Here is a 25,115-nt window from a genome sequence, read left to right on the forward strand (position 1 = left end):
TAGTTTAGATAAGTAAATGAAATGATTGACATGATGGAGGCTTGTAAGTTCACAATATGAAAAAGTCCAAATGATTACATTTAAGTTTAAAATGTTTACAGTGGATGTTAAATTGCAAGTGACAGTGTCTGTTAATTTTGGCTACCTATTTGACTGAAGTCTATAATTAGAACTTTATAAATAGCATAAAGATTATCTTGCCTACTGGTCAATCAATGTTTAGTCTCTGCTTGTTCGACACACTTTCTTCATGCTATCGAAGTAAAGGATTTACTTTTCATTGCTGTGAACATTTGTTTACTTGAGGTGTGTATGAGTAATAATTTCACAATGACGGCTTTAGAAATATATCTTTTCTGTTTATTTGTTGAGCGAGAACTTGGCAATTAACACTGGCAAGATTATCACTAGTAGAAATATCAACACCGCTAACACATTCTGTAAAATCATATTAAGCATTTGTTTAAGCTACTTCTATATTTCTCACAGCAATAATGCATGTGTAAGAATTTAAAATTGACAGAGAAAACGATAATTAGTTTTTGGAGAACTGATTTAATAAATTTATTTTTAGATGTATCGGTTAATACTGGTCTATACAATGAAACTATAGGGGTTTTCTATATTATGGATTTATTTGAATGTTGAAGTGTTTTGTACGTAGTGTTTAAAATGAATGCATTTCTTAGTTATGACGGACTTGGCCTATGACCAAAATTAGTGTTGCTGGCAGAAACAGGTGTTTATGTTGCATGCGCAATCTAATTGCCCAAGACAGAAAAACGTTAAAGTTGAATGAGGTGGCTGTTGTTTAAAGATATCATATTATCATTTTAAATAGTCTCTGACTTTATTTTTGTTGTGAAATTTTAAAGTGCGGAATCAGGAAATAGTTATTTCTGAAATCTATTAATTTATTCGTAGTTTATTAGCATTATAAGACTGATGCATTACAAAGATCATGGGCAGGATTTTCTGCACCACCTGGGGCAGTCCACCATTGGCCTTCAGTGGGATCTTCAAAACGGGCGCAATGACAATGTGCACAGCCTCACCAACACTTACCTCCTCACCGGTCAGACCTCATACCAGGGAGAATCACAGCTAGTCTCCACCAACAGAGAACAGATGTGATGGCCTTGCTGGGGGAAGTAGGAGGCCATGGAAGCCCCCGGGTGTTCAGAGCCAAAGCCAGGAAGTGCTTATTTGGCAGCACCAGCCTGACACTGCCCACTGGACATCCTGGCACTGTTCACTGGGAACCATAACTGTGCCGGGGCAGTACCAATGGTGTGGGGTTTGAGTGGGGGAGGGAACCTGAGTAGGTGTGGGTCTATGTTGGGAGGAGGCAAGGGGAGGAGCTCTGCAGATGGGAGAGCTCTGTGGTGGGGGAGGCAAAGGGGAGCTCTGCAAGGGGATGCAAGGCAGTGCTCTGCAAGGGGAGAGACAAGGGGGGGAGCTCTGCGGGGGTGGCTTTGCATACAGCGGGTGATCGGCAGGGGGATATACAAGATGAAGGGAAACTGACCAAATGGGTTGCACAGCTTGGGCTGTGGAGGAAGTGAGTCATAGAGGCGGGTTGTAATGGGAGACTCATCGAGTGGGTCCCAATGCCCCGATGCCAACAATCTGTGTTGCCATGGGAGAGTGGGGGGCAGGTTACACTGCTGCCAATGATCGGCAGGGGGTGATGTCCATGGAAGGTTGGTGGATGTGTTGGCAGTTTACTGGAAGATTGTGGCACTTGAGCAATGGTGCTCCAAGCAGTTTGTAGCCAGCTTCACTGGTGAGATTAGATTTTGGGCTCCCAACTGGTGAGAATTGCACTTCTGTTCAAAAAAATTGACAGTGTCATAAGGTAGCGTTGTCAAACTTGCCCAAAAAACAGGTCAGAAACTCTCTCATTTTCTCACTTGTTCGACACCTTTTTTGTGGATTGTACCCAAAGTGTCATAACAGCGAGAACAATGGAGTGATCCATGCCAGGTGTGGAGAGGGGGGGAAATCGCACCCCCCTCCCCCACCCCACCCACACCCGTGCCTCAGATTTCTTTCCCAAAAGCAAAACTTTCTAGACAATTTACTTAACTGCATCATTTCCCTCTTTTCACTTGTTATCAAAAGGTAGTGTTTAATTTTTGATTATTAGGGTATATACTACTAATTAGTCTATGATAATTCACCATTTGGTATTAATAGCTGATTTGTGAATCTTTATTAAATATTATTTATTTGTGCACACTTATTGCCTAAAGTGCTTTGCAGGATAATTCCTATGAAGGTATTTCAATAGGTGGCTTAAGAGGACCAGGAAAAGAAATGCATTTCCTGATGGAAGTTTGTTTGATGAATGATTGACACCAAGATGGAGGAGGAAAGGTTCATCATTGTCTTTGAAATACTGGTGTTCAGACAATTCTTCTTCATTATTGGGTGCTGGCTAATACTGAAGGTGGGAAGCAGAGGTTGGAAGCTTTTGAAACATAATTTGCTGGAAGGATATTGTGTGTCAGCTGAGAGGAAGGACTGACCGACTTTGAAATAATGAAAAGCAGTGACCTGTATGCAGTAATGGAGTACACTGCAGCAAGATTACAATAACCACCTGTGATATATACTTAAAAATCTCCTCCCTTTGAATAAGGCAATAGAAAATGTTGCAGCTGGGAAAAGAATATGTTGAAGGTCAAAATAAGATTTTTTTTTTAACTCTTTCATGGAATGTGTGTTGTTGGCAAGGCCAGCATTTGTTATCTATCCCTAATAGTGGAATTTGGTATGGAAAGACATGAATGGAATAGTATGAGCACTGGCATTATGAATGAGAGGAAAGGGTAAAGGCTGGGATCTTTTTCTTATAGATGCATAACTCCACGATGACTACTCACTGAGTTAATTCAAGTGTTGCCCTTGTTCCACTCTGTTTGTTGAAGATTTTCCATTTCATAAGGCTATTGTTGTAACACTTCTAGTAAAAGAACATGATAGATAGGAATAGCATTCCATAGAAAATAAAGCACTAAATACTTGAGCTAATACCCTTCAAAATCTGACATTATAGGCTACGTAGTGTTGTAGCCCAAAAATCTCCATTATATTATCACTTATAAGAACATAAGAAATAGGAGCAGGAGTAGGCCATCTAGCCCTTCGAGCCTGCCCCGCCATTCAATAAGATCATGGCTGATCTGTTGTGGCTCAGTTCCACTTTCCCGCCCTCTCCCCAAAACCCTTAATCCCCTCTCTTATCAAGAACCCATCAACCCGCTTCTTAAAAATATTTAGCGAGGCAGCCTCCACCACTTCAACGGGCAGAGAATTCCAGAGATTCACCACCCTTTGAGTGAAGAAGTTCCTCCTCAACTCCGTTCTAAACCGCCTCCCCTTTATCTTGAGGCTGTGCCCCCTAGTCCTACTGTCTTTTTTGAGCGGGAAGAGTCTCTCCACCTCTATCCTATCCATCCCATTCATCATCTTATACGTCTCAATGAGATCTCCCCTCATTCTTCTAAACTCTAACGAGTACAAGCCTAGTTTATTCAGCCTCTCCTCATAGCTCAATCCCCTCAACTCCGGTATCAGCCTAGTAAACCTCCTCTGCACTCCCTCCAGGGCCAAAATATCCTTGCGCAGGTGCGGCGCCCAAAACTGCACACAGTACTCCAGCTGCGGCCTCACCAATGCCCTATACAGCTGCAGCAAGACCTCCCTACTTTTATATTCAATCCCCCTCGCTATGAAGGCCAGCATCCCATTCGCCTTCCTGACCACCTGCTGCACCTGCAAGCTGGGTTTTTGCGACTCATGCACAAGGACCCCGAGGTCCCTCTGCACCGTCGCCTGCTGCAGTTTTTCGCCACGTAAGTAATAGTCCTTCCTACCATTCTTCCTACCAAAGTGGACCACCTCACACTTGCCAACATTAAATTCCATTTGCCATTTCCTGGCCCATTCGCCCAGCCTATCTAGATCCTTCTGCAGACTCTCCACACCCTCCACACAATTTGCCTTTCCCCCAATCTTGGTGTCATCAGCAAATTTCGACACCCTGCACTCGGTTCCCTCCTCCAGATCATCTATATAAATGGTAAATAGCTGAGGCCCCAGCACCGACCCCTGGGGCACCCCACTAGTCACCAACCGCCAATCCGAATAGCACCCATTGACCCCCACTCTCTGCCTCCTATTTGACAACCAATCCTCTATCCACGCTAACACCCTACCCCCAACTCCATGTCCCCTGACCTTCTGCAATAACCTCTTGTGAGGTACCTTGTCAAACGCCTTCTGAAAATCCAGAAAGACCACATCCACCGGCTCTCCTCTATCCACTGCCCTAGACACATCCTCATAGAACTCCAGTAAATTTGTCAGACACGACTTCCCTTTAATGAAACCGTGTTGCGTCCGCCCTATCAAGCAATTCCCTTCAAGATGCCTCGCAATTTCCTCCTTAATGACGGATTCTAACATTTTACCTACCACAGACGTTAAACTAACCGGCCTATAATTCCCCGCCTTTTGCCTGGCACCCTTCTTAAACAACGGCGTAACATTAGCCGTTTTCCAACCTTCCGGCACTTCCCCGGAATCCAGCGACGTTTGGAAAATAACCACCAAGGCATCCACTATAACCTCCGCCATTTCTTTCAGAACCCTCGGATGCATTCCATCCGGTCCTGGGGACTTGTCCACAATCAGCCCCTCCAGTCTGTCGAGCATCACCTCTCTAGTAACAGTAATGTCATTAAGACCCTCCATTCCTACCACCTTTCCATCTCTAACACCCGGCAAATTATTCACGTCCTCCTCCGTGAAGACAGAAACAAAAAAGTTATTCAAGACCTTAGCCATATCCCCATCCCCTACCACTAGCTCCCCTTTCTCATCCTCTAAAGGACCAACGTTCACCCTAGCCAGCCTCTTCCTTTTTATATATTTATAAAAACTCTTGCTATCCTTTTTTATATTAAGTGCTAGCCCAGCCTCATAGCTTCTCCTACCCTCCTTTATCAACTTCTTTGTCAATCTTTGTTGACATTTAAACCTTTCCCAATCCTCTTCTCGCCCACTGCTCTTAGCTACTCTAAATTCCTCCGCTTTTAATTTAACACTTTCCTTCACCTCCTTCGTTATCCACGGCTTATGAGTATTTTATGAGTATGACTTATGAGTAATTTCCTACCAATTAACTATGAATAATTTGTTAATCACTGCAGATAATCTGCAGGATTTAAAAAGGGTCATGGAGTACTTGTTCTTCTAATAGTGGGCAAGGGCAGACCATGGAAAGGTCCATTGACCTTGGCAGGATTTTAGAGTTTCGGGGTGATTGCAGCCGGAAAATCGAGCCCAGTATCTTTAATCATGCTTCCTTTTCTGTTGCTATGATGTGCAAAATGGAAACAAGAACAGAAAATGCTGGAAACATTCAGTGGATCAGGCAGCATCTGTGGAGAGAGAAATTGAGTTAATTCAGGTCTGATGAAATGTCACTGAACATTCAGTTTATTTGTCTTTCCATGGATGTTGCCAAACATGCTGAGTATTTCCAGCATTTTCTGTTTGTATTCCCCTTTGCTGTTTGAAACAAGAAAAATTTCAGCTCTGTCGAAAACATAAAGAGATAAATATTAGAGGTGTAGTTTTACAAGTTTATCCCCCTGGCACAAAGCCCTGCCTACTGAGAGAGAATATCCCAAACTTGGCTGTGCATCCCCATAATTGTTTGTCAATTAATGTTTAAAAATGAATAGTCTCAGCCTGAGATGCATGGTCTATCAGCATGATGTTTTCTTATCTGTCAGATATTAGAAGAATCTACAAGGAATCAATTTTGCTTATGAAGGGTAGCTCAATGTTATAAAGGTAGAAAGCAAGTCAGCCCTGAAATATAGTGTATAAGGTAATTACAGTTCAGATAAAGTGTGTGCTTGCCTATGTGAGTTGATTCTTGCAGTGAGTACGTGTAAATATATTAGGCCAGTAGCTTGATTGGTAGCTTTACCACTATTCCACATCCTCCAGCTCTTGAGGAAGATTACATGCACTATTGGAAGTTGGCTCTATCAATATAATCTGCTGATGAAATGTGGTTTCAATTTGGAGGATTTAATTATGTGATAATTGTTTTCTAGGAATTTTTTCAGAATGTCTGCCTTTGAACAGTTTAATCCAGATTTTTACCAATCAAATTATGATATCAATGACCAACAAGGAACCTCATATGACTATGAAGGGAGCAGCTGTCCAGATTCAAGTAGGTAAGACAATTTATATTGTTATGTAATATTACGTACTTTGTTATTGCAGAGATACAGGTCAGTCAGCCCAACAGTTCCACGTCATTTTTTGTTTGCCACATGAACCTCCTCCCACTCTTCAATTAATGCATCACCTTTTATTATTTTCTCCCTTATTAGTTTACTCAGCTCCCCTTTAATACTTGCAACTATTTGCTTCAACTACTCGTTGTGTTCTATGTTCCACATTCTAACCAACCTCTGGATAAAGAAGTTTATTTTCTGAATTCTTTATTGGATGTATTATTAACTATCTCTTTTTATGGCAGTTAGATTTGGTCCCTCTGCACATGGAAACTTCTCTATATCTACCCTATCAAACTCTTTCATAACCTTAAAAACCTCCCTTCCATTCTGCTGCTTGTCCCTGACGCAACAAGTTCTGACCTTAATCACAAGTTCTTTTATGTGCTCCCTTACTTAACTTTTAAAAATCCAAATATATTACCTCAACTGCATCACTGAGCTTGAAGTTGTTCATCAAGAATAATGAATCAATATTAACATTTAGGTATGGATTTTTTACCAAGTTGAATGTGTAAAAAAAGCTTTACACTTTCTTAAAAAAATCTCCTTTTTGTTACAGCTAATAAAAGTGTCCATCATCCAGATCCTTTAATGTTTCAAATCGGTGACACTGCATAATCCTTATCTTGTGTAAATAATCATTATGAAATTGATAGCACAGTTCTCAGAGCGAGAACTATCAATCAAGCAATGTTTTTCTAAGGGCTTAGGTGTTTGAACAGGCTAATGGATTTCTTGGCTCTCAGCCAAGCTTCATTATGTATTTTTTGCTGAGAGTACAGCCAATACTAAACACCCAAGCTGGAGTGAAAACGTTGTTTGATTGACAGCTCAAGCAGTTTGATCCAGCCTGAAAATTTAACCATGTTTATTATCATAGAGTCATAGATTCCTACAGTACAGAAGGAGGCCATCTGGCCCATCGAGACCATACCAATCAGGCCCTATCCCCATAATCCCATGTATTTACCATAACTAGTCCCCCTGACACTAAGGGACAATATAGTGTTGTCAATCCACCTAATCTGTGCATCTTTGGATATTATTGTTATTGATAAAGGGCTGTTTGGGAGGGGCATAACTTGCATGGATATGAAGAGCCATAGGGGTGGGTGACATGTGGTGACTTAGATGGGCACGGGAACTGTGTGGGCTGAGGGCTGGAGGACTTTCTATTTTAACTGGGATGAAGTCCCAATGCGCTTAGGTGGGCCTTTTAAATAGCCCAGTTCCACAACCAGCAGCTCCAGTGGCTGTCTCCGAACTATCTGCCAGGTTAGCTGACCCAATCCCACTGCACACTCATCTCCCCAACAATGAACATCCATTCTTGTGGGCACTTTATTCTGAGGAGCCTGAAATTTTCCTGACTCCCACTACATGCCTCAAGAATCAAAATCTATACCACCTGAAACTGATGTTATTTTACTAAGAATCCCAGAAAATTGTTTTGTCTCTGCAAAAAGAAACAGGGCTTCAAATGTTTGGAGCCAGTTTCAGTCTGAACCTGTTTATCATGATTCTAGTCTGTCTTTTTCTACAACAGAAGATTGACACTATCTTTTACAGGCTTCTTTCATGTTACAAATGATTCCTAATATGGAACCAAATTAAACTAAATTACCACGATGACTTCGTAGCTGTATGCAACCTTTACATTTTAAGTACCTTCATTCTCACTATACTTCCTGTTATGCAAGTGCGGGAGACAACATTAACCCATATTCAAATCACCATATGTGCCAGCTGCAGCAGGAACTTTGTGGTCAGCAAGTGTCTTTCAGTTTCACACAGTCTGCCCCTCCTCTACGCTCTTGCTTGTAACAGGACTTCCAAAGCATCACTGATAAACTTTACTTACCCTGATTAGAAACCTGCACTGCTACTGGTTTGTGTGTCATCTTAAGTAGGGATGCTTACTTCATTTAAGAAATGCTACTCTGCATTAATGTATGCACGTCTGTATTAGACAGCCTGCTGATTTCATGCTGAAGCATATATTTTATCACACATATTAAAGAATTAAAATGAGGAACAATGAGCTCCCTTTGTGCTACTCAAAAATCAATCTTTGACAAATGCACTAATAGAATGCACTGCCTAAGAGTGTGGTGGAGGCAGGTTCAGTTGAGGCATTCAAGAGGGAATTATTGTCTAAAAAGGTAGAATGTGCAGGGCTATAGAGAGATGGCAGAAGAGTGGCACAAGCCTGAATTTCCTAACCCACAGCTGCAATCAGTAAGGATAGGCAACAACACCTCCTCCATCTGCAACACTAGTGCTCCACAAGGCTGTGTCCTCAGTGCCCTGCTGTACTCCTTATATATCTTTCCTATACTCCTTATGCAGTAATGACTGTGGCCAAATTCTCCTCCAGCTCGATTTTCAAGTTTGCTGATGACACCACCATTGTCGGATCTCAAACAATGACAAGACAGTGTACAGGAATGAGATAAAGAATCTGGTGAACTGATGTGATGACAATAATTTCTCTTTCAATGTCAACAAAATGAAGGAGATAGTCATTGAGTTCAGGAAGAGTAGTGGAGAACATGCCCCTGTTGACATCAATGGGGTTGAAGTAGAAAAGGTCGAGAGCTTCAAGTTTTTAGGTGCCCAGATCATCAACAACCTGTCCTGGTCCCCCCTCCCCCCCCACCCCTAGTTAAGAAAACACACCAATGCCTCTACTTTCTCAGAAATCTAAGGAAATTTGGCATATCAGCTATGACTCTCACCAACTTTTACAGATGCATCACAGAAAGAATTCTTTCAGGTTGTATCACAGCTTGGTAAGGCTCCTGCTCTGTCCAAGACTGCAAGAAACTACAAAGGGTCGTGAACGAACCCTAGTCCATCATGCAAACCATTGACTCTGTCTACACTTCCCATTGCCTTGGGAAAGCAGCCAGTATAATTAAGGACTCATGCACTCCAGACATATTCTCTTCTACCTTCTTCTGTTGGGAAAAAGATACAGAAGTCTGAGGGCTCGTACCAACCAGCTCAAGAACCGTTTCTCCCCTGCTGCTGTCAGACTTTTTAATGGAGTTACCTTGCATTTCGTTGATCTTTCTCTGCACCCTAGTTATGACTGCAACACTACATTCTGCATTCTCGTTTCCTTCTCTATGTACAGTACATTTTGTCTGTATAACTCACCAGAAACCATACTTTTTACTATGTATACTAATACATGTGACAATAATAAATCAAATCAAAATTGCTCCTTTGAAGAGTTGGTGCAGACACGACAGTCTGAATTCCTCCACCTGTGTGGTAACAACTCCATAATTCTGTCATTTCATGCTGAAGCATATGTTATAGCACACATATTAAAGAATTAAAATGAGCGATTATGAGCTCCCTTTGTGGTCTCACTGTGCTTTGTTCATGCCACTCAAATCACTTGAAATTTACATTGTTATAAAAGAGTGCAAATGTGTGATGGGTTGAGTAGCCACGTGGGTGGCATGTTGCACAATGGTTAGCACTGCTGTCTCACAGCACAAGCGACCCAGGTTCAACTCCAGCTTTGGGTGACTGGCTGTGCAGAGCTTGCACATTCTCCCTTGTCTGCGTGGGTTTCCTCCAAGTGCTCCGGTTTCCTCCCATGGTCCAAAGATATGCGCGTTAGGTAGATTGACCATGCTAAATCATTCCTTAGTGTTCTGAGATGTGTAGGTTAGATGGATTAGGAATGGAAAATATGTGGTGTTACAGGGAGAGGGAGGAGAAGAAGCCTTGTGTAAAATACTATTCGAGAGAGTCGGTTCGGACTGAATGGACTGAATGGCCACCTTCTGCACTGTAGGGATTCTGTGATTCTATGAACATGAGTAAGAGGAGCTTATCTACCCCTGCAGTTAATCTCAGTTACGTTTTGTAATGTCATTCACCGCATGGGACAAATGAAGCAAAATGGGATTAGTGTGCGTTTAGTGTTAGTTACTGTCGGTGTAGACATGATGACCTGAAGGGCCTTTTCTCCGCTGTATGACTCTTGACACTATACATACTCAAGGACAATATATAACAGGGCTTTTAGATAAACCACTGATAGAAAAGCAAAAAGATGTGAAATCTGAAATAAAAACAAAGTGCTGGAAATACTCAACAGATCTGGTGACATCTGTGGAGAGAGAAGTGAAAGTTAACTTTGCAGGTCTGTGATCTTTCATCAATTCTACTTTGGTAGTAAAAAAAAACTCTCACTGTACAGATCCCAGCTGTCAAATTGGCTGAACTGAACAGAATTTAGGAGAATGGACTAAAAAGTCACAGAAATCAAGTCAGTATTACTAAGTATGATTCTCAAGTTATAAAAAAAATCAGTAATTATACTCATAACGGAAGTAGGCTAGATGTAAGAGCAGAGCGATTTGAGGATACAAGTTCACAGCGACAGCTCTATTAAAAAAAGATGTTAATGGAATTTAAGCTTGATCTCAGGAGAAGTAGAATATGAAATCCAAGAGATAATCATCAGCCCACATGCAACTTAATGAGAGTTCAGTCAGAGGCTGTGGAGCAAAAGGATTTGAGTGTCTACGTATACAAAACAACTAAAAACCAGTGCATCCATTATATAAAAAGTGCTCACTGCTATTTGTCTTACCCCCTCTCTCAAACGTTAATTTTCTTTTCCTTTTCTCCATTTCCTTCCTCACTCCACCCCTCTTCTTTTCTTCTCCTCCTTGTCACTCAGCCCTATGCAATTTGTTTCTTTTCCCTTTCCCTTCCTTGGCCTAATTATCCCCTCTGCTCTTTGGATAATGGACTTGAATAGGGTTGCCAACCCTCCAGGGTTGGCCTGGAGGCTTCAGCAATTGAAGATCAGTCTCCAGGATACCGCCATGTGCAACACTGGAGAAAAATCATTGGGATATTAAAAATATTGTTTCTTTTATCATTTTCTTTGGACATTTCTCTTTACTGGATCTAAAAATTTTGAACAAAGGGGAGAAGGTCTGTTTAGTTGACAGTCAAGCATCACTGAGTTGGGTAATGAGTCTTTTTGCCTTCCAATTGGCATAGGAAAGAAGAACTCCCATCTATTGTAAGGATGGATGTATTTGTTAAATAATGGCCGGAGCATGGGGCAAGTCATATGACGAAATCTCCAGGAATACATTTAATCACAGCTGGCAAGCAACATTGGACACACTTGGTTTTAACTCTAATGGGCAGCATAGTGTTGTCCCACAGCGTCAGAGAGCCGAATTCAATTCCTGGCTTGGATCACTGTCCACGCTGACTCTGCACGTTCTTCCCATGTCTTTGTGGGTTTCATTCGGGTGCTCCAGTTTCCTCCCACATTCCGAAAGATGTGCTGGTTAGCTGCATTGACCATGCTAAATTCTCCCTCAGTGTACCTGAACAGGCACCGGAGTGAGGCGACTGGGGGAATTTTCACATTTACTTCATTGCAGTGTTAATGTAAGCCTACTTGTGATTAATAAATAAACTTTAACATTAAACTCAAGTGTGCAACATTGCAGGAGATTAGTCCTTTAGATCAGCTATTTAAACACTCTAATGGACGTCGGGGTTCTCAACCAACAATACATAATTGGCTGACAGCCCAGAAATCCATTAGAATGTAGAAATGCCTGCGCTCCAGGGAAAACATTGCTTAATTGTCATCTCTGGCTCTTCGTTCTATGCTTTGAATTTCACAATATTTATTCACACAAGATTAGAGGCTCTAAGTGCTTCCTGTGATTGATAGTTGAAGGATATGCCCGATTGACACTTTTATTGGTTTACAGTAAAAAAAGAGTTCTTTTTTAGAAAGTGGAAAGTTATCAATGAACAGCAGTTTTTAAAAACTTCTTTTACATATCATACTGGTACTGAAAGTTCATTGCTTCAAACTGTGTACAGAGCATGAATGGGCATGCAAGTGTCATAGCTTGAAAGTGAGGGCATGAGGGACCATAGGGATTGTTTAGAAGGCATAGCTTGGCATGGGGGATGAGGGGCTGTAAGAGATGGGGAGGCAGGCATTACATAGCATTACATAGGCTACAGGGGATCTGCAGGCACATAGTTTGGAATAAGGGTAAGAGGACCATAGTGGCTGGGAGAAGGAAACAGCATGGCATGGGCGAGTGAGAAGCCATAGGTGATGGGTGGATGGAGGGTGGATGGCAGGGAGGGAGGGTTTTGGGGATGGGGGTGCAGAGAGAGGAAATCACGAGTTGGCATAGATGGAGTATGGGGAGCGTGGAAGGGTTGAAGAGGCTTTCTGTTATTAATTTATCTGCGATGGAGACTCACAGCATCAAAGCGGGCGTTTTAAATAGCCTTTCCTAGCACCCTGCAGCACCTGTGGCTGTCTTCGAACATTGTCTCAGGTTGTTTGGCCTAACTCCAGCCTATACCTGCCTGTCCCATCCTGTGGTATGAAATCTCGTGCTAGCTGGCACTTCCTCCCAAGGTGGGAAGGCTGAATTAGTGATGTTTCCCAACTCTTGCTAGCTGTCTCGAGGATGTAAGTCCAGTCCATTGTTTCTGTTTTGACACAGTTGACTCTTTCCTTTTGTGCATGTTTTAAATGAATTGTTATGGGTATTTAACATTTTCACTTTAACGAGGACTGATTTTTCTCTGTGTACATCTTACAGTGAATTTGAGAATGGTCATCCACGGCCCAAAATATTTGTTCCTTCAGAAATGACACAATCTTCACAGCTTTATGCAGGACATATCTTACAGCCCCAGCAGATGTATACTCCCTTTGGACCATCTTCCACAATATATGGCGACACTGATGATGAAGCTTCACTTCTAGAAGGTAATAATTTCAAATGCTAACTCTCAGGATTGGAAGATCACAATCTGCACAACAAACACTGTCATATTTCACCACACAGTGAGTTACTAATTTCAGACTTGCTAAATGTGAACGCTTTGTCCAAAGAGAGGGATGGTAAGGTAGAAAGTCTGAGTTAGTTCCTTTCCATTATTAGCGGCCAGTCATACAAATGGCCTTGGTGCAAATATATGAGATGGTCTATGCTCTCAATCAGGACCAAAGGTGTGAGAAAGGCCTGAGACATTTCCTTTTTGTTTTAGAGGTCTAGGAATATTGTTATTTGGCAGCTTTATGGCTCCTAAGTTTAGCAGAATCTTGCTTTTCTGAAATGTTAATATTGAACTTCAGGTTGTAAATCAGGAAGGACAATTGTCATATTTTTAGCTTTTATACCAGATATTTCCTCAAGTTTAACATCACTGTCAAGCAAACCATGTGCCTTCTACTGACCAGAATGTATCCTATTCTGGTATTAAACAGCAGTATCTTCCATGAATCAATAATAACCTTTACTTTGCAGAGAGGCTAGAAGAATGCAGCAAATTTCATGATATAATTCTCCTTTCTACAAATGGGGAATCCAGTTTTTTTTTTGTCCATTCTCCCAAATTCTAACAGCTTAAGATTTAAAGGTGGAATTTTCCTGCCAGCTACAACGGCAGGTTTACGCACTGTATCATCCACTGCAGATTTCACTAAATATTCAATGGCAAACACGCTGGACACTGCTGGGCAGCCTTTGATTTGCCTGTCATACCATAACCTCATCACTGCCTTGCCCCAGCCACCATATTTAAAGCACAATCTTGCACACCAAGACTAATGTACAGCAAGGACTTGGCCGCAAAACCAAATAAGACTGCTGTCCCCAAGTTCGATGACACTTACCTCAACCACTTGCTGGACCACTGCAATGCCCTCTATTTCCACTGCGTCTGCAGCTCCACCAATCTCTCCACTCTGGCTTAGGAGGTGGTGGCAACAGCAATGAGTGGCAACTCACCAAATGAGTCATTCAATGCAGAAAGAGAATGAAGTTCTCATTCATGCCACCAGGTCAAGTCCATCAAGTCATTACTCTTACCCCATAGATACACTAGCCCATCACACATTCACATTGGTCTCACACATTGCTACATCAGGGGACATCACTGCTCACTCTCACACACATCTTCACATCTCCATCAACTTCATATCCTCTGCTGCTCACATCCTTATCCTGTCCATGGCTCTGTTAGTCCTGGGGAACAAGATATTGAGTTTTTTTTCCTTTCATGACCTCTCATCTCTACACTTGAAGCCATGATCCCATTGTAAGCACACATATGTCAATGACTGGGTGAACATTGCCTCCCCATCTTGAGGCCTCTGAAACAGTGTGATATAGAAATGCTCTCTGCCCCCAGCCATCATAGCACCCCAGTTATATGTGAATCCTCCCTTTTCCCCAAATGCAGGTCTCATCCTGAAGTCCCTTGTGCTACCATAGCCCAAATCGTCAATGCCCATTTCCTGTGTGCAGACCTCACTCTGTGAGGTTTATAGAATTAAAAGGAATTTTTACAAAGTGAATGGGAAACTTCTACGCCAATTATAATCAGTCTAGATTGTGAATGAGCAACCGCATGCTGACCACATGCAATCATCATATGATTGAACAACAACTTGCATTTATATAGCACCTCTAACATCATAAAATGTCTTAAGGCAGTTCACGTGTGTTATCAAACTAAATCTGATGCCACATCACATGAGAAAACAATAGGACTGGTGACTAAAAGCTGTTTTTTAATATTTGTTCATGGGATGTGGACAATGCTGGTTGGGCCAGCATTTATTCCTCATCCCCTGAGAGCAGTTGAAGGTCAACCACATTGCTGTGGATCAGGAGTCACATGGGTGCCACACTGGGTAAGGACAGCAGATTTCCTTCACTGAAGGACATTAGTGAACCAGGTGGTTTTCACAACAATGGTTTCATAGTCATCATTAGACTTCTAATTCTAGATTTTTATAGAATTCAAATTGCACCATCTGCTGTAGTAGGATTTGAACCTAGGTCCCGAAGCATTTCCCATGGATTCTGGACTATTAGTCCAGTGACAATACCACTATGTCACTGCTTCCCCTTAAGGCTTGGCCATAAGAGTAGGTTTTAAGGACTGTTTTAGAAAAGGAGAAAGAGTTGGAGAGATTTAGAGAGGAAATTCCAGGCCTTCAAAATCTAGAGAGCTGAAGACATGGCTATTAATAATGAAATTATGAAAATGGCTGCCTTCCGGTTCAGAGGTGGAAATGCTATCAGATTAGCCAAACTAGCCATGCAATTGTTGTATTATCTATGGAGACATCAAGTAGAGAATACTACTTTGGTGAAAGGGTGAAAACAGGCATTGAATGTATTAATAAGAAACGCTTGTTTGAAAGCCTTGGTTTAGTACACAATGGATGATTATCATGATTTAAACACAATTGTGAATGGGGCAGTATGGTTCCACAATGGTTAGCACTGTTGCCTTACAGTGCCACGGTACTGGGTTCAATTCCAGCTTTGGGTCACTGTCTGTATGAAGTTTGCACATTTTTCCTTTGTCTGCATAGGTTTCCTCTGGGTGCACCGGTTTCTTCCCACAGCCCAAAGATGTGTGTGTTGGGTGGATTGGCCATACTAAATTGCCCCTTAATATCAAGGGGATTAGGAGGGGTATGTGGGGTAACGGGGACAGGGTCTGGGTGGGATTGTTGTTAATGGGCCAAATGGCCTCCTTCTGTACTGCAGATTCTATGAGAGTGCTAAATTGGGCATGCGTACATTTAATACTCCAATACTGGCTGGAAGCAATCTTTGTGAAACAGTATATGTAGACTCCACATAATCACTTCCATTGAAGTTGTTGACTGAACATTTGAGCATAGCTCTGTAAATGAGAGAGAGAGAGAACAAGCAATTTCTCCAATGCAGCAGCAGAGGTTCTAATGGAGGGGGTCCTGAGGAAGAGAAATATCCTCTACAAGCATGGGGGAATGGAGGCCACAGAGACAATGAATGAGGCACGATGGGAGCGTATCACTCAGGAGGAGTTCAGACAAGTGAGGGGGAAATCTCATAGAGACTTATAAAATTCTAACGGGACTAGACAGGGTAGATGCAGGAAGGATGTTCCCAATGGTGGGGGTGTCAAAACCAGGGGTCACAGTCTGAGGATACAGGGTAGACCATTTAGGGCAGAGTTGAGGAGACATTTCTTCACCCAAAGAGTGGTGAGCCTGTGGAGTACATGACCACAGAAAGTGGTTGATGCCAAAAAATTAAATGTATTTAAGAGGCGGCTAGATATAGCACTTGGAGCGAACGGAATCAATGGTTATGGGGAGAAAGCAAGATTAGGCAGCCATGATCATGATGAATGGCGACACAGGCTCGAATGGTCTCCTCCTGCTCCTATCTCTTATGTTTCTGTGGAGGCGATTCTCCCAAAAGTGCTGAACTGGTGAGAAAACTGTTCTAGATCACGACTGTTTCCCCAATCCAACTTCACACTCAAATCTCTGCGCTGTGCACTGCAGAGGTCATAATTGGGAATCTTATTAAAAACACAGGGGGACCAGGGCCTATTCGCTGGAGTCTGACAGTTCTGGAACTTTGCGCATGCTCAGTAACCCCAATCTGTCAGTCTCCCCATTTGCTGGCCAGCTCTAGGAGATGCACATGCATTCCCAGTGCATGCGCAAATCCCGGTAAAAGGCCAACAATGCACATCTCCCAGCCCGACCCACCAAAAAAGTTGCTGGTCGCGATGGGAGAATCACGCCTTATGTTTCTATGAGATGACAGCCAAAAGCCCTGCCTCAAGGATAAGAAACTAGTTCTACAAGAAATATAATCCACCAATCAAGGTAAGATCCTATTTCACAAACACATCGCTCAGTATCTGTACTGCCACTATCAGCATCAGAACTTCAACACACTTCATCCACCATGAAACTGTATACCAAACATTAAGTCACTATTTCCATCTCGCAATGTTGAATCTTTACAGCCACTATTCACAGTTCAGGTGTAGCTCACAGCTCTTCAATCACTTAAACATATCTGCCAAACCACTCATTCAGAATCACCACTTCCAGGACAATACAGCACACAACAGGCATCCATAGGACATTGTTTTCATTTCTTCTTTCATGAGGATACAGTTACTACTGGCTGTGCCAGTATTTATTGCTCATCTTAATTGCCTTGAGAAGAAGGTGATGAGAACCACTGCAGGCCATGCAGTCTAAGTAATCCGTAAAAGGAGTTCCAGGAATTTTACCTCGTAACAGTGAAGGAGCGGTGATATCTTTCCAAGTCCGGATGGGAAATTGCAGGTGATGATGTTCCCATGCACCAGCCAGCTTTGTCCTTTGGGATGGTAAAGGTTGTGGCTTTAGAAGGGATTGAGAAAAAAGCCTGGTGAGTTGCTACATTGCATCTTGTATATGGTCCATACTCCTACCACTATGTGTCAGTTGTGGAGGGAATGAATGCTTAAGCCGATGAATGGAGTGTCAATTGAGCAAGCCAATTTGTCCTGAATGGTGTTGAACTTCTTGAGGGTTGTTGGAACTGTGCTCATCCAGGCAAGTGGAGAGTATTCCATCACACTCCTGACTCAAGTACTTGTGTGTTGTAGATGGTGGACAGGCTTTGGGAAGTTGACAGGTGTGTTACTAGCCACAGAATTCCCAGCCTCAGACCTGCTCTTGTAGCCACAGTTTTTATATGGCTGGTCCAGTTTAGTTTCTGGTCAATGCAACCATCTTGAATTGGTGCAGTCAGTCCATCAGTGTTTTTCAGAAAAGATTTAGTCCAGACACAGTGAACAGGGATGCAGCCTCGTAAGCATGAAGTTTAATCATCTGTCAGTCCCTAAATGAACCTCCAAGTGGTCACAAGCTTCAACTCTTTTGTTAAGATAGTTCTTCACTTTAAACATGGGCTAGACTGGTGTTTTAGCTCAAGATTCTATTTTTGCTAAATCGGTCATTCTTTAATGTCTAATATATACAGGAAATTTTGCCCAGTCAACACATAAACATTTTAAGTCCATTTAACATTTTGAACTAGAATCAAGCCACAAAGGAACAAAATGAAACATTAAAACAATTTGTTTTACATCTTTATCTAATTAACAACATCTAATCCCTCATCAAATTAATTTTTAATGGATTGCATCAGCAAATTACTTTGCAAAGACATGCAGGTATATGTCTCTATTCCAAAGATACTGACCCAAACATAACTCTTGACTATTTTGTACCAGCTTTGTTCAATTGCTTTTAATAAATCATATTCATGGGTTTTCATGATATATCTTTCCATTTAATGCTAAGGAGAAAGACATTATTGCACAACTTGCTTTTCATGAATAGTATATTTGATCTTAACAGCTTTCCATGAATGATATCTTTATCCATGTAAGATACTTTCATATATATTTTAAATCAAATCAAGCAGCTGGCAATTTGATTATCACAGCTATTGTCCTTATGTGATGACTGTAATAAACATCAAAATCATAAGAAAAAATGCATTGAAGGGCATTATAAACCTACTTAACCTCACTGCTAAAAGCTCCAATTAGTTATTTACTAGGATGGCTGCATCATTGTTATTTAATTTCTGTTGTCTGACAAAACAGCAAAGCTCTGTGTTTAGAATGTACATTTAGAAACTTTGAAAGTGAACAACATGCTCAACTGATTACTTCACTCCCTTTTGTGACAGCTTGCATGCTTACCAACAGAAGAAGCTCTCTGGCTCTTCTATTTAAATTGAATTGGGTTAAAATGTACAAATATTCTCAGGTGACGAATTTTCTCCTGTGTCCCTAAACCTAAGAGTAATTTTCTGTCTTTGATAAGAATGTTGGCGTGTCCAAATTAGAGACTGAAATTGACAAGCTGAATTAATGGGAGTTTCAGGCTCTGTTAATTTCATATTGTCTCAGATGGCATTGGGTGTCTTACTCGGGTAAGAGATCTGGTTGGAGGCAAAGATATTTTCTTGAAAGTACTTTTATTTATATAACTGACTATATACACAAATTTACAGAATGCCGAGATGGAACTGGTGCCCCTCTTTTAGATTTTCTGCTCTCTCTCTCTCTCAGTGACATTATTATGACATAGCTCCCTATGGATATGTCCAGTAACAATTATTTGTGTGGTGTTAGATTTAACCATTTACTTTACATCCCCCTTATCCCAATATTATCATGTGCACATCCTCCTACATCTTCCCAAAAGTCTCTGTTTTTAAAGGGTTAGTCTCCTTGGTGGTTTGACCAATCTCTCTGAACATGTGCCGTGTTCCTTTAGAGCTGTTGTGGATCTGGTCAGTGCAAACTTACTCCCCAAAGTTGTCGCTCCTTGCTTCTCAAGAATATGGCTCCAGTGCTGCAAGATTTGAATGGCTTCAGAGGTAGCATAATGTAGCGTTGTACCTTCATCCAATGGGGATAAGAATTCATATGCATGAAAAATACTTCCCGTTTGAATTCATATAGGTCCATCCCAAGGTGTTCCCATAGTCTGGATGGGAAAGAGGAGGACTGACGAGGTTCTTTCTGAAAGCGCAAGTGACGCAGTTGGAGACGTTGGGTGGAATTTTCCCAAAACAAAAAAATATAACGGCGAGAATATTGGAGTGATCCATACCGGCCTCTCAGGTGTGCTCCATGCCACAATCCTCCCATTCACAATCACTTTTTTGGAGATTTGGGAGGTTTGCACTGGTATGAGGGTGGGGGTGGGGGGTGGGTGCTGTGGGCATGGTCTAAGCATACCAGTGAGCCTGGCTTCAGAGCGATTAGGTTCCATTTTGCAAGAGTACCCCAATCTCACGATGCACTGGGATACCCCTTCCTTCAGCCCACGAATATCAGGACCAGCTCCCTTAATTGGCAGCATGTGCCTCAACCCTTTCCCTGACATAGACTGCTGGCATCAAGGCACTTGACACCCCCCCCCCCCCCCCGCCCCACCCCCTACATAGCCCAATCATATCACCGACTCAGGCTCCTCTGGCACATTGGCAGTGCCCAACTGGCACTACCAGGATGTTCTAGTGGCCACTGCCAGGTGGGTCCAGTGGGCACTGCCATTGTGCCAGATAGACTCTGCCAGGTGGGCATGGCTTAATGTGTTTTGCTTGGCCCCAATCATCTGTGGGCTTCAATGGTGTTGAGGATGATCATGGAGGAGATGTTGTTTTTATTTTTATTTTACTGTTGCATCCAGCTGACCTTTGACATTTAGTTTGATTCCTCCTAGACCCTGTAGTTGGATTATGAAGATTGCAGGATAATCTTTTGCAGCCATCGAATTCTGTCTGATAAAGCTGAGATTTCAGCCCCTGTATCCAATTTAAATTCTCTATAATGCCCGTTGACTTCAACGTTAGCACTCCAGTATTGGCTTTTCTTTCTTTTATTTCCCTTAGGAAGGTGATTTCCTGGTTGTCTGGTGCCTGCATTTCTTCTGACAGCACCGTTATTTCTACGAAAGTCATCTCCTAATTCCATGGACTTGGCTTCCATTCCTCCCTCTGTGACAGGATCCTGAACTTCCTAATTCACAGACTACAATCAGTAAGGATAGGCCCACACCCCCCCAACATGCATGGGGTCCTTGATTATGCTGGTGGTTTTGCCAAGGCAACGGGCATGCAGACAGAGTCAACGAGTGGGAGGCTGGTTTGTGTGATTGATTGGGCTACATTCGCAATCTTTTGTAGTTCCTTATGGTCTTGGGCAGGAGCCATACCAAGCTATGATACAACGAGAAAGAACGTTTTCTATAGTGCATCTATAAAAGTTGGTGAGAGTCGTAGCTGACATGCCAAATTTCCTTAGTCCTCTGAGAAAGTAGAGGTGTTAGTTTTCTTAACTATGGAGTTGACATGAGGGGACCAGGACAAGTTGTTGGTTATCTGGACACCTAAAAGCTTGAAGCTCTTGACTATTTCTACTTCATCCCCATTGATGTAGACAGGGACATATTCTCCACTACGCTTCTTGATGACAATGTCCTTCGTGTTGTTGACATTGAGGGAAAGATTATTGTCACCGCACCAGTTCACCAAATTCTCTATCCCGTTCCTGTCTTCTGTCTCGTCATTGATCAAGAACCAACCCACACAATGGTGGTGTCATCAGCAAACTTGAAAATTGAATTGGAGAGGAATTTGGCCACACAGTCATAGGTGTATAAGGAGTATAGTAGGGAGTTGAGAACACAGCCTTGTGGTGTTGAGGATGATCATGGAGGAGATGTTGTTGCCTATCCTTACTGATTGTAGTCTGTGAATTAGGAAGTTCAGGATCCTGTCACAGAGGGAGGAATGGAAGCCAAGTCCATGGAATTAGGAGATGACTTTCGTAGAAATAACGGTGCTGTCAGTGGCATTTCACATTGATATCACCCCATTCCCCTGGGAAACCCATGGCAGGACTGTGCTGTCGGCGGGACCTTGTGTGAACAGCTGGAAAATTCTAGCCATAGTGTCTCTGACATTTTTATTTTTATTTTACTGTTGCATCCAGCTGACCTTTGACATTTAGTTTGATTCCTCCTAGACCCTGTAGTTGGATTATGAAGATTGCAGGATAATCTTTTGCAGCCATCGAATTCTGTCTGATAAAGCTGAGATTTCAGCCCCTGTATCCAATTTAAATTCTCTATAATGCCCGTTGACTTCAACGTTAGCACTCCAGTATTGGCTTTTCTTTCTTTTATTTCCCTTAGGAAGGTGATTTCCTGGTTGTCTGGTGCCTGCATTTCTTCTGCAAAGCTTCTTTGAAAATAATTTTATTTTCACTGTGCAAACACGGGTTTTTTTGAATATACTGTTTTAAAATAACCAACCATACCCATGACGTTGTGAAGTTCAGGCATGACATTCTTCACATCTGTGGACCTTCTTCCCAGAATGGCAGGGGCATGGAAGGAAGGGTTGTTGCCCTTTCAGCATATTTCCCCGGCTGCTGCCAAGACACATATTCATTTTCACACTGAGAAAGCTGAATGGCTTCGTCAGGCCGTTCCGGCAGGATTTCTTCCTCATCCCCTACAAAAGCTTGATTTTACCTTTGCTCCCTGGCCTGTCTGGCCTCTTGTACAACTTTAGTTCATGTTGAATCTTCCCGAAATTGTAGAATGTTTGATAGGGTTCCTTCTAAATTACAAAATCTCTTATCAATTCAGCTATTAGTGTTCCATATCTCATAATTGTCAGCTAAATCATAGAGATTTGGGCACTACAATGGTTAGCAATGCTGCCTCACAGCTCCTGGGATCTGGATTCAATTCCAGACTTCAGTGACTGTGGAGTTTACATGTGCTCCTCATGTTTGCCTGGGTTTCCTTCAGGAACTCTGGTTTCCTCCCACAGTCCAAAGATATGCAAGTTAGGTGGACTGGCCATGATAAATTGCCCCTTAGTGTCCCAAGATGTGTAGGTTAGGGAAATTAGTGAGGTAAGTAAATGGGGTTATGAGGATAGGGCCTGGGTAAAATGCTCTGTTGGAGAAACGGTGCAGGCTTGATGAGCCAAATATCCTCCTTCTGCACTGTAGGGATTCTATGATTCTATGATAATAATGTGCCTCAGAGAGAGTGATGAGTGAGAAGAATTTAAGAGAGGACCAGTAGCTCTATCCTGATTTCCTGTATTCTTGTCTATCGTTATCTTAATTAAAGTTATTTTAAGGGACATTATGTGCTTCCAGCCAGATGTCTTATTAGTGTTAAACAATGAGACAACTCACCAATAACAGCTGGTGGCGGTGGTGACTACATATACACAGAAGCAATAAAAAGTGACAGGAAAGAGCCTGAAGATAAGTCTAGCAGCAACAGAGAGCAGTAGATGAAGGACTTTGAGGCTAAACCAGCAGTCACACCAGAGAGCAGTAATGACAGGGACTGCCCAGTGAGTAACATAGAAAGTAGCATGAGAAACTGGAACCTCAATCCAGAGTGAACAATGCCAAGTACTCTAGCCCTCCCAAGAACGTTTGAGAACATAGACAGCCCCAGACAGGCTGAGCAGTGGCTAAACTGGAGAAGGCATTTCACTTTGTATGACAATGCTTTAGGGCTTACAAGCAAGAATGACAAGGAACAGGTTCGCATCTTGTTGTGTGCTGTTATAGCGCAGTGGCACAGTGGTTATCACTGCTGCCTCAACAGCACCAGTAAGAAGTCTCACAACACCAGGTTTAAGTCCAACTGGTTTATTTGGTAGTAAACACCACTAGCTTTCAGAACGCTGTTCCTTTGCCAGGTGAGCGCCAGGGACAAGGATTCGATTCCTGGCTTGGGTCACTGTCTGTTTGGATTCTGCACATTCTCCTCGTGTCTGCATGGATTTGCTCCACATGCTCCAGTTTCCTGCCGCAGTCTGAAACACGTGCTGGTTAGGTGCATTAGTCATGTTAAATTCTCCCTCAGTGCACCCGAACAGGTGCTAGAGTGTGGCGACTAGGGGATTTTCACAGTAACTTCATTATTAATGTTACGAGTAGGCTTACATTACAAATAAACATGTGCTGTCAATGTGCTGACCAGGCCAGGGGTGAATGAGGACACAGTTTCTTAAGAGGATGTCATCAGAGCTTTTGACTCTCATGCCTTAGTCTCCACTGAGACATCGAAATAGAGAGGGAAAAAAAATTGACGCAACCAGGTGGAGGAATTGATTCGTTCAATAATAAGCCAATAAATAATCTGTAGAAACCCTCCAGTACCAATTATTTTAACGTTAGAATTACTTTAGTCCACAACACACAACAATTGTCTTGAGCATTTTTGAAATGGTTGCTAAAATCTGCCATGAACAATGGAAAATTAAGGCTGAGGAGGTTATGAAACTATACGTCAGATCACGATAGCTCCTTGAAAACCTCTGTGTATGACAGTTCTGTACTGAGTGATGTATTTCAGTTTGGCTGAGTTGGTAGTAGTGTTGCCTTTGGTCAGAAGGTTGTGACTTTGAGCTTGTACCAAGATCCAAACTCAGAATCCAAGCTGAAAGAGATGTATTAACAAAGGTGCTGACCTCCAGCTGACATGGTTCCAATTACATGCGTCAGGGTAGTTGCACTACTGAAAGATTGCCAGAGAGTTATTTTTGCATCCTGACCAAAACTCTTTCCTTGACCAACACCATCTAAATAAAAATTAGATGAACTGGTTGTTTATCTAATTGATGTTTCTGGGATATTGCTGGCATTCACCAGTTGGAAAAGGAAACACAACCACTGAACTTCCCAACTAATTCACTGTTTGACCCATTTTGATGTGATAAGATTTATAATGTATTGTATTTTTTATTAAAATTGTTTGGTAATATGTTGTAATTATCTTGCAGCCGGCACCAAGCAATAAGAAAAACAATAAGATACACCCTATGGTATTAAAATATGGCATTTTATTCCATTTATGGAGTGAACTTATGACAGACTGAAGTAAAACTGGAAGGTGTTGAAAATGCACAGCAGATTCAATGACATCTGTCTAGAGAAAAGAGAGTTTAACATTTTGGTATAGGCCCCTCCTCAGGAGGAACATAATTCTGGGAGTCAATAAAATTCTGAACAAATGCCAACATTTAGCACGATCTGTTCCTTTGAATTTAAATAGATATGAAATAGCTCATTGGGATCTTCGACATCTTATAGCTCAGGGAAGCTTTTGTGACCATTACAACACAGATCAGCATCAGATGGAGCTCATGCACCCTTTTAGTCTTAACCGAGTATTTGAAGTTCATCTATCAATATTAATTTGAGTTTCCACCTGTTGAAAATGGCAATATAATTTAAACTATAATAGCTGTTGAAAGCTAAAAGGTAACTAATATTCTGGATAAATTGTATTGTTTATTAAGATTGCAATGTTCATGGAGACATCGATGATTGGTA

General features: G+C 42.0%; 1 protein-coding gene across 2 annotated transcripts in view; it reads left to right on the plus strand.

Moving 5' to 3' along the window:
* Positions 1-202: 202 nt before the first annotated feature.
* LOC145349789 (protein YIPF5-like) overlaps positions 203-25,115 on the plus strand; it is a 54,063-nt gene continuing 29,150 nt past the window's right edge. For both annotated transcript variants that reach the window (XM_080198337.1, XM_080198344.1), the window contains exons 1-3: positions 203-306; positions 6,138-6,263; positions 12,959-13,128. In XM_080198337.1, coding sequence (XP_080054463.1) covers positions 6,151-6,263; positions 12,959-13,128 — 283 coding nt within the window. In that variant the 5' untranslated portion in view covers positions 203-306; positions 6,138-6,150. The remainder of the gene's footprint in view (positions 307-6,137; positions 6,264-12,958; positions 13,129-25,115) is intronic.

The sequence above is a fragment of the Carcharhinus amblyrhynchos genome, chromosome 1, assembly GCF_965287045.1.
Source record: "Carcharhinus amblyrhynchos chromosome 1, sCarAmb.v2.hapA, whole genome shotgun sequence".
NCBI classification, from domain to species: domain Eukaryota; kingdom Metazoa; phylum Chordata; class Chondrichthyes; order Carcharhiniformes; family Carcharhinidae; genus Carcharhinus; species Carcharhinus amblyrhynchos.